Consider the following 10,733-nt stretch of genomic DNA (forward strand, 5'->3'; position numbering starts at 1 on the left):
TAGACTCAAGTGATCCTCTTGCCTTTGCCTCCCAAAGTGTTGGGATTACAGGTGTGAGCCACTGTGCCTGGTCCCTTCTGTACTTTTTTTGCGGGTATTTTTTAAAAGGCAAAACATGTTCAAGAGATGTTTTCGACCCAATAATCTCAACTCAGCTCATTCTCTTGATGTCATTTTCTATAAAAATCTGTACAAGTACAACATATGTAGACAATGGTGTCAAGAGGTGTTATCTCCAGGGAATCTTATCAGGGAAAGCCTAGATAAAAATCTTAAGATTTACGACACTCATGACATTTTTACTTAGGGTGGTCTTGAGATGCATCATTTGAAAGAAGTATTTCATATCTACATCATGGCACAGCAACATTAAGACTTTAGAGATTGCTTATAATATTCCATGTGGAGGTAGGATTTTGGCTGTGTCTAAAAATATGGAAAGATATATGTAAAAAGACAAACTAGTAAATCTCTGAAACAGTCTTTACATCTGGAGAGATAGAAGAATGTTTTTTAGCCAGCTGTCAAATGTCACTGGTATCTTCAGCAGGTTTCAATAAATCCTGAAACTTAGCATGGCTTTCTGATTTCAAATTTGTTGTTTCAATTTCTTTTTTTTTATTTTTTTATTTTTTTTATTTTTGAGACGGAGTTTCGCTCTTGTTACCCAGGCTGGAGTGCAATGGCGCGATCTCGGCTCACCGCAACCTCCGCCTCCTGGGTTCAGGCAATTCTCCTGCCTCAGCCTCCTGAGTAGCTGGGATTATAGGCACGCACCACCATGCCCAGCTAATGTTTTGTATTTTTATTAGAGACGGGGTTTCACCATGTTGACCATGGTTGGTCTCGATCTCTCGACCTCGTGATCCACCCACCTCGGCCTCCCAAAGTGCTGGGATTACAGGCTTGAGCCACCGCGCCCGGCCTGTTGTTTCAATTTCTTAATGTTCTTCTGTGAACTTTGAGGAGGGTCATAAGATCACAGTAATACATTTTTAATCTCTTGAAAAGATAAACTTTGTCAGATTTTTAATTTCAATATGCCTGCCTTTCAGCTTAGATGGTAGGTATAAATAGGGGTGAAAGGCAATTAAGACTACCAATGATAGTGCCTCTGAAGTTAGGTATCTCACATAAACTTGTGTTTCAGGTGAATAAAAGTGATGAAAATCCTTTCCTGATTTTGATATGCTTAGGTCCTGGAGCAAAAACTTGAATCTAATTTTGTCCATGCTAGACTAAGAATATTGACTCAAAGTAATATAGAAGTCAGTGGTTTCAGTGTTTTACTCCTATGTGAATATGAAAAGAAGTGCAGTTTAAAATAATCCAGCACATTGTTAGGCAACACTACTAACTCCCTACTACTTAGAAAAAAACTAAGTAGGTATTTTCCTTAGACTCGAGCATGAAATACATTTTCCGTATTTTTCATAAAACAATGTCCTTTTAATTAACACAAAACTAAAACACGTATTTTCTTGTTAATCATTGACTCAACAGCATAAACACTGCTTCAGTTTCTCACACTTACAGTCTCTTAATTTCAGCATATATCTACATATCTGTATCTATATATCTGTCCATGTGTTTACATGCTATTAGGTTATTTTTATAACTTAGGTTTGGTGAGGTCCTGCCTACCTAGTAGTGACAGAATGTAGAAGTAGGGGTAGCTCATTACAAAATATGTTTAATTCTTGTTTACTTTTGCTAATAAGTCTGAAAACACTTCATTTTGACCACAAGTTTCGAAATGGCAATGACAATGGAAATTTCTGACCATATCTTAAACTACATAAAAATTACCAGTGACCAAGATAAAAGGCTTATATTACATTTAATAGTGTTAACTTTGAAGACAATAGTGTAAATGTCAAACTTTCATAAAGGATAACCCTAAAGTTGGAATGTTTGATGCAGAAACCAGTACAAATTTTGATTCTTAGGAAACCAAGTGTTCTAAGAAATGTTCTGAACATTATATACATTAGAAAAGGGAAGATAATTTTCATAGTTGTTTGAGGTGTTGTAATACATCTATTGATATGCCCAGCTGTTTAACTAAACTGGCTGTCTGTTCTAAAATCCATGTGAGGCTTGGGTTTTCTGAATGTGCATGCTCCTGTGTTCTACAACATTCTAAATATGAAAAATCTATCCCACTATGGCTCCTGCTACAGTTTTTGTTAAACTCAGCATTATTTTCACAGAGTCTTTCATCTGTAGCTTCATCAATCTTTTTCTCAGCTGGAACTACATGACAAAGGTCCATATCCTCAATGGAGTCCAATAAATCTACAACATGGGATGGTGGAGTGATTGATTTCAGATGTTTGAGCACATACTCTTCACACTGGCCAACTGCATCCAGAAGATTATTTATTTTACTGATCAAAGTCGAATTATTATTATGAAGGTGACACCAGGAGAGCAAAGCACTGAACAAAAATATAAACAAGAGTTAAATAGCAAAAAAAATTAGTCACAGGCTTTTAGAATGGTTGATGCTATGCCCTACATATTTCTCTTCCAGATAATACCATGCAAAAATGAATTAAGGATAATAATGCATTCAGAATCAGGAAAGTAATAATAGTAAACAGAACTTTAAAACATAAGGCTATTGTCTTTCAATAACAATTAAACAATTGGACTTAATCATAAAACTGTTTATAATTCATAACCCCTCTTTCACAACTCTATATACACTTTTTCTGATTTTATATTTTTTTCTTATGACTATGTGATATCTGTTGAAGATAAATACAGCTCCAAGAAAGAAAAACTAGTTTCTTCTTTAAGGACAGAAGAATTTAAACTAGCAATTTAATTAGAATTAGTTAAATTGAGAATTTAAACTAGCAATTCTCAATCATGGATGCACATTAGAATCACCTAAAGAGCTTTTAAACCTATCAAGGCCCAGATTATACTCCAGGCCAATTAAATCAGAATCTCTGGGGGTATCTTTTTTTTAAGTTTCACAGTTGATTTCAAGGTGTAACCAAAGTTGAAAACCATTGTTCTAAGTATACAGTTGCTTGCCATCAAGAATGAAGGTTAGAGAAAAAAAGTTTTAAAGAGACTTCACTTTCCTGGGCTTATGTCACAGAGTAGACATTGTTTGCTGAACTACTAACAATTTCCTTGAAAAAGGTAAAAATTCTTCTAGTTCTAACAGATTTAATATTATAGTCATGCCATAAAATAATGGTTATTACGAAAAGTATTTAAAAATAGAATCTATTGATATAAAAGATTCAGTAGTAGCTTTCTAAAGTTATATAACATTAATTTAACTTGATAATGTGAATATTCACATTGATTATTTTCCTATTCTAGTTCCTAATAGTTGGATTTTCTAAAACTCCAAACACAATAAATTTTTTAGTTCAATTTTGGTAACTTTTATTATCTACTTTTCTTTAAAATTAGCGATTCTTTCAAGCATTTTGTTTTTCTATACTGCAGACAGTTTAAAGGGTATAAAGCAGGGGTGTTCAATCTTTTGGCTTCCCTGAGCCACACTGTAAGAAGAGTCTTGGGCCACACATAAAATATACTCACTAATGATGGCTCAGTTAAAAAAAAAGAAAGAAAGAAAGAAAGAAAAATCACAAAAAATTCTTGTTATGCTTATGCTTTAAGAAAGTTTATGAATTTGTGTTGGGCCATATTTAAAGCTGTCCTGGGCCACATGCGACATTCAGGCCACTTGACAAGCTTGGTATAAAGCATCAAAAAGAACTAGGCTGCTAGGCTTCTGGCTCTGTGTATCATCTGGCCGCTTGGCTCTGATACATGCCATCACTGCAATGGCATCCTGACAAGTATTCAATGTCAGGACTAAAGTAAATGAAATCAATTTTCTCTTAATTACCAACTATAATTTTCATCATGTATTTCTTTGTCTAGAGGTCTGTCATATTGTGTGCAAGTACCAAAAGTTTTATTCAAAACCTGAAGATCTTTTAATGAGATAGGTAATTGTTCAGGTAGCAAAAGTATACATCTTCTTACCATTTCTTTAAACAAAAAGACAATATGTAGTTCACATATTAAAGTGGATGAACTGATCATAATTTTGACTTTTTGAAGGCAATATAATTCTATGTTCTGCGACATGCTTCAGTGGATTTAGCACTAGGAAAAGCACTTCAGTTTAAAGACTTTATTTTTACAGAAACATCTTCCAGTAGTATTGAGTTTAAAATGAGTCAGCATTTAGATTTTAAAAATTACCTCAATGTTCCTCGGAGTCGTCCATAGTTTAAAATGACTTCTGCGCCTTCCTTATAACCTTGATTGAAGCCCTGTTGAAGAGTAACTGCTTTGCCAGCATCTACTCCATCTCTATAACCTTCCTAAAAATAAATAATGGAGAACTGCAGCTGTAACTAACACCAAGTATACCACATGTAGGTTTTTCTAGAAAAGTACAGAACCAATTTAGAAAGCTGATGAATTAGGCCTTTACTGTGTTACTGACCATAATATTGCATAACAACATCACTAAAACAGACTATGCTTCTCATAAGTTTATTATTGGTTTATCATTACTTATCCCACTTTTGAAATCTAGAGTTACTGGACAATTTTTAAAACACTGATAATTACAGTTTTTAAAAAACCCAGTGTTGGGCGCTGTGCTTGCTGTGAGGTGGGCAAGCGGCGGACATGGCACCCTTGGGGAGTCTTGCAGTTCCCCTGGCAGTCTTGGTGCTGTTGCTTTGGGGTGCTCCCTGGACCCATGGGCAGTGGAACAATGTACACATCATCATGAGAACTGAAGAGAGCTGCTGGAAAAAGATTGGATGATAGAATTTTATGCCCCTGATGCCCTGCTTGTCAAAACCTTCAGCCGGAATGGGAAAGTTTTGCTGAATGGGGAGAATATCTTGAGGTTAATACTGCGAAAGTGGATGTCACAGAGCAGCCAGGACTGTCTGGACAGTTTATTATAACTGCTCTTCCTAATATGTATCATTGTTAAGATGGTGAATTTAGGCACCATCAGGATCCAACGACTAAGGACTTCATAAACTTTGTAAGTGATAAAGAATGGAAGAGTAGCGAACCTGTTTCATCATGGTTTGGGCCAGGTTCTGGTTCAGATGAGTAGTATGTCAGCGGTCTTTCAGCTCTCTATGTGGATCAGGACTCGTCATAACTACTTTATTGAAGACTTTGGATTGCCAGTGTCGGGATCATATACTGTTTTTGCTTTAGCAACTCTGCATTCCAGATTGTTATTGGGACGCTGTATGATATTTGTGGGAGATGGCCTTTGTCCTTCAAAAATGCACAGACCACAGCCATACCCTTCAAAAAAATTATCGGAATCTGCTTAACCTTTGAAAAAACTGGAGGAAGAAGAGGCGAATGAAGAAGATGTTTCAGAAGAAGCTGAAAGTAAAGAAGGAACAAACACTTTCCACAGAATTCTGTAAGATAACACTCTCTGGGTTTGTCGCTGGCCACAGATAAAGCCTAGTTAAATTTTATAGGTATCATCACATTATGATTTTGATAAAAACAGAAGATTGGTCATTTCTTTTGGTTTGAAGTGAACTGTGACTTGCTTGTATATTGCAGGGTTCAGTCTAGATTGTCATTAAATTGAAGAGTCTACATTCACAACATAAAAGCACTAGTTATACAAGTTTGAAATATGATTTAAGCACAGTTTATGATGGTTTAAATAGTTCTCTAATTTTTGAAATATTGTGCCAAGCAGTAAGATTTATGTATATTTATTTAATAATAACATGTTTCAAGTCAGTTTTGAAAATTGACATTTCCCAAGTATTACATTATTGGGGTATTAAAGATTATTTTAGAGAAAAATATTTATCATTTGATATAGTTTTTCTCAGTTTCACTGTGTGAAAAAAGGAAGATATTTCCCATAAATGGGAACTGCCCATTGTTTCAAGAAATATGTATTTCAGTGACAATTCCATGGTCTTTTTAGAAATATATTCCAAAATTTCCTTGTATTTTTAGGTTGCAACTAATAAAAACTACCTTATATTAATTAATTAGTTTACTACACATGCTAATACAGGATATGCTAGTGACTTCGGAAGTTTTTAAGTCCATGGTACTGTCTTGATTCCAATAAAGGCTGACTTTCTCTTGTATTTTTTCTTATTTACTATGGGTTACTTTTTTTATTTTTCAAATTGGATGACAATTTCCTGGAATTTAAAAAAAAATGTTTTAGTAAACAGCATTTTTTTTTTTTTTTTTTAGATTCATCAAATTGAGCTTTCTGTGAATAATTTAAAATCTTGGCCATTCATTTAAGATTTTATATAATTCTTGCTGAACTTCTATTTGAAATTATTTAAAAAATTTTTCTTTTTGGATATGAAGGTGAAGATTCCTGATTTTTGTCTGATGTGGAAAAGCCCTGGTATTTTACATTTTGAAAATTCACAGAAGCTTAATATAAAACAAAGTTTGCATTCTACTCAGGAAAAAGCATCTTCTTGCACATGTTTTAAATATATCTTTGTCCTCATATAGAGAAAGTTCTTAATTGATTTTACAGTTTGTAATGCTTGATGCTTTAAAATCATTAACATTTTTATAGTTTTTAAGAGACATACTTCCTATTCTCCTGTTCTTTCCTGACTGCTAATATTGTGTGGTATTTCATAGGTAGAAATAAACAGGATGGAACATTTAGTGTATTTTTACTCCTTAAAGAGCTAGAATACATATAGTTTTGACTTTACAAGAAGGAGAAAAATCATAAATACAATGAATCAACTGACCATTATGTAGTAGACAATTTCTGTAATGTCCTGTTCTTTCTAGGCTCTGTTGCTATATGAATCCATTAGACTTACAGTAGTATAATGTACAAGTTTTCTCTAAAGTCCTCTCCTTTAGAATATAAAATATACTACTGAAGAGTTTAGATGTGTCACTTGTGATGCCTTAGAAAAATATCCTAAGCACAAAATAAACTTTTCTAACCATTTCAAAAGATTAAAAAATAACCAAAAACCCAGTGTTAGCAATGTCTTCACAAAATGAATATATGGAAAACTACATATCTGGGCTCTTGCCAACTGATTGGAATGGTGTGGGTGGGTGAGGAGGCATGGGAAAGCAAACAGAGAAAATCGTTTTTAAAAAAAAGGAAGATGAGAAGTCTGGTTTCAGTAATTTCGCTTAATCCTTAAATTCAACTAACCTGCAAAAGCTCTGTGGGTAGTGATTTCATTCTGCATCTCTTACGGTGCCACAGCACTCAAAAGACGCTCAGTATTTACTAGTGTAGCCCCAATCTCACATAAAGCATTTTTGTAACTGACCACTTGGTTTTTGAGCTAAGCAAATTATACTTTACTGAAATATTAAACTAGCGCAGATTCCCAACTCCAGCTTTAGCGGCAATTTAATGGTTGGCAAATATATTAAGTGGATATGGACCTCACCATTTGGTCCTCACTCAGAACGAGGTTCTGAAGGCTGCACACAGAAATTAAGCTTAGTTTCAGTGAATAGTGAGACAAACTAGAGATGAAAAAATTACATCTAACAAATAAAGAAAAAAATCAGCTTTAATATTCCCTTATCTAGACACCAGTATTCCCTTATTGCCCTCTGACAGCATTCCTAAGTGCATCTTTTCAGTATGTCTTGATTAATACCACTCCTTAACTTTAGGCTTCCGACCCATTCTAGCAATTAATATAAACTGCGTACACATCCTTTGACAGCCATAATTAGTATAGTCAGTGTATGTTTCTCCCCAACTCCTTTCCCTGTGATCCTCAACAAATTGCACTGTTCAAAGTCTAGACATAGTAAATTTTAGTCGGTCCTCAGCTTCTAAGCACCCCGTAGGCGCTCAAAGAACGTGTCCTGTTGTTTCGCACGCTTTCAAGTAACCGTTGAGAAATCCTAGCAAGACGCGGGTTGGACCGCGTTCCTACGGATAAAGAGGGCAGCGCCGGGCCACGCCGGTGCCCTTCTGGACCCAGCTTCTTGACAACTCCGCGCCTCTTTCCACCACCCAGCACCCCGCACCATCCACCCACATTTACTTTGACTCGTCTCTGCATGTGACTCTGCCATTCCCGCTGCACCAGGAGCGATTCATCTGCTTCCTCGTCAAACACGTCCCCTTCGTCTCCAGGGCCACGGACCGAGGATGCCGCTTGAACCCACGACATCACCGAGGCAATTACGGTGTTGCAGGTCACCGGAAGCGTCAACAACTCCTTCCGGTCCGAAGGCGGGGCGAAGACGGCAAGTCGAGGCTCGGGAGGTGGCTGCGCGTGCGCGGGGGCGGGCTGTGGCCGGTGGACGTCGCTGCGACCTTCGCTGGCGGTGATTTTGAGATTCCCTCGGTCGGCCAAGTGCTGGTGTGCGCCTGTCGGTGGTGAGCGAGTCAGACTTTCTCGCGTGGCCGGCACGACCTTCACCTTTGCAGAAGGCAGCCAGGACCCTAGTGAAACACCTTCCATTTCCACCGTAGTCTCTACCGTGGTCAGGATTTTACACACGCGCACATTGGTAAATTATTAAAAGTAGTAAAGTTGATGGGCGGTTATCGCCCAAAGACGTTATCTCTTTTGGAATCTCCTCTGCATTTAAAGGATTTGACAAACCGACATTTTTTAACTGTTAGGCGTGTGGAGCAAAGGATAATAGAATCGGAAAGTCAGATACTGCGGCCAGTTTGAGATCAGTAAGAAATAGAGAGTATGTTTGTAAAGCCAACGCATTTCTCTCACTGATGCACAGTATCCTTCTGCCTCCCATTCCTATTTCTACGCCCTAAAGTAGACTGTTGATTTGGTAAGGGTGGGGACTTGTGTCAACACCAGCACGGTTCTGACACATAGTAGATGCTGAACTCGATCTTGGTGAATGAGTAAACCACCTGTAGTATTCCTCTTTTGCCCATTGCCTAAGTGAAATGAGTCATGTGATAATGATTTAGTTATCTAACCATTTCTTGAACACCTACTTTGTGTCAGGCACCATTCTAGGCTTTCGGATACATCAGTGAACAGACAGAAGTTCCTAACCCTTTTTGACTTTATAGTTACGTAAAATTGACAGATTAAACAATAAGCAATATGTAAGTAACATAAGGTTTGTTAGATCATAAACGAATGCTATGAAAAAAATTTAAAAATAAGCAAAGTAAGAACCATGAGTGTGTGGAAGTGGGTTTTTGGTTCACGTTACAATATTAAATCTCCAGAGAGAATTTGGCATCCCACAAATAAAAAGGATATAAACTGTAAATATGTATATATTGTTAATGTAAATATATCTTAATTAGGAACAAAATGGTAGTAAGTAATAAAGATAATGAATAAAATAGAAAACCTCAAAACTTAAATAAATAAGTCCAATTCTTTTTTGTATTATTTGAAAACACCAATGAGATAGATAATCCTGTCATGGCCCTGATTTTTAAAGAGAACAAAGTTATACGAGAATGAGAAATGAGATAACCACTGATGCAGAAGGAGATTCAAATATTAATTACCAACTAAAACTCAAGAGAAACACATTTGAAAACCTAGGAGATATGAATGACTTCCTAACATATTGACCCAAGAAGTAGAAAACATAAAGAGACTAATTACCATAGAAAAATTGGACATTAAATGTCTACTATTAAAAATGTCATGGAGACTTGGCAGTTTCACAGTTAAGTCCTTTGCAATCTTTAATGAATGATGGATACTTATAAACTATTTTTTACCGTTTTAGGGGAGAGAAAAAGTGGAAACTCCCTAAGTCATTTCGCGAAGCCAACCTTACTATAACTTTATAAAGATAGTATCTGAAAAACCCCAAAGTTCAAGTTAGCTGTGAATATATATCCAAAAGAATCTATTAGGTGCAAAAGTAATTGGGGTTGACTTTTGCACCAACCTAGTAGTACTTTATCAAAAGAATAATTCAATAGGTTTTGTACCAGGAAAGCAAACTTTTACAATATTAGGACATCAGTAATATTACATTGCATTGACTTTTTTTTTTTTTTTTTAAAGGGACTTGCTCTGTTGCCCAGGCTGGAATGCCCTGGTGAGATCACAACTCACTGCATCCTCAGTCTCCTGGGCTCAAGCAATTCTGCCTCAGCCTCTTAAGTAGCTGAGACTACAGGTATGTACCACTGCACCTGGTTTTGGTTTTTTGATTTTTTTGATTTTTCTAAAGATAGGGGTCTCACTATGTTGCCTAGGCTGGTCTCCAACTCTTGAGCTCAAACAATCCTCCCGTCTCAGCCTCTCAAAGTGTTGGGATTACAGGCATGAGCTACTGTGCCCAGCCTACATCAACAATATTAAGGGTAAAAACATGTTATATTAATAAATGCTAAAAAGTCATTTGAAAAAATTTAAAAATCATTTCTAACAAAATAAAGTAGAAACAGAAACTACAAATTGATAAAGAGTTTACAAAAATTCCAACAAGTAGCATTTTAAACACTTAGATGTTCAGATACTTCCTTGAAGTATAGAAAAGAGAAGGCATCTGGTAATCACCATTATTACTTAATATTCTTTTGGAGACTAGCACATACAGTAATAGGAGTAAGCAAAGTAGTCTGTATAATTGTTGGATAATAAAAGATGAAGATATTCCTTTTTAAAAAATGAGACAGGATCTTGTTCTGTCACCCAGGCTGGAATGCAGCAGTACAATCATAGCTCACTGCAACCTCAAATACCTGGGCTCAAGCA

At 36.1% G+C, this 10,733-nt stretch overlaps 1 protein-coding gene across 3 annotated transcripts; it reads right to left on the reverse strand.

Moving 5' to 3' along the window:
- Positions 1-1,823: 1,823 nt before the first annotated feature.
- Positions 1,824-8,232, reverse strand: YAE1 (YAE1 maturation factor of ABCE1). 3 transcript variants are annotated; one of them, XM_039462062.2, is made up of 3 exons: positions 8,067-8,232; positions 4,246-4,367; positions 1,824-2,441 (listed from the first exon to the last, which is right to left on the reverse strand). In XM_039462062.2, exons 1-3 carry the CDS (start codon positions 8,193-8,195, stop codon positions 2,012-2,014), a joined length of 681 nt encoding a protein of 226 aa, XP_039317996.2. In that variant the 5' UTR covers positions 8,196-8,232; the 3' UTR covers positions 1,824-2,011. The 3 variants fall into 3 exon arrangements, with proteins under 3 accessions (XP_039317996.2, XP_039317995.2, XP_039317997.2); XM_039462061.2 differs by having other exon boundaries at positions 8,061-8,232; XM_039462063.2 differs by lacking the exon at positions 8,067-8,232 and adding an exon at positions 5,082-8,025.
- Positions 8,233-10,733: the final 2,501 nt, after the last annotated feature.

This window comes from Saimiri boliviensis, chromosome 10, assembly GCF_048565385.1.
Source record: "Saimiri boliviensis isolate mSaiBol1 chromosome 10, mSaiBol1.pri, whole genome shotgun sequence".
NCBI lineage: Eukaryota > Metazoa > Chordata > Mammalia > Primates > Cebidae > Saimiri > Saimiri boliviensis.

Bases quoted from the DNA above. Each gene is read 5' to 3' on its own strand.
- YAE1 (XM_039462061.2), bottom strand. From the start codon at position 8,195: ATGTCGTGGGTTCAAGCGGCATCCTCGGTCCGTGGCCCTGGAGACGAA. The intron at 4,368-8,060 runs GTGGGTGGATGG...ATTTATTTTTAG, and splicing joins AGAGACGAGTCAAAGTAAAT to GAAGGTTATAGAGATGGAGT. The intron at 2,442-4,245 runs GTAATTTTTAAA...ATTTTTGTTCAG, and splicing joins CGACTCCGAGGAACATTGAG to TGCTTTGCTCTCCTGGTGTC.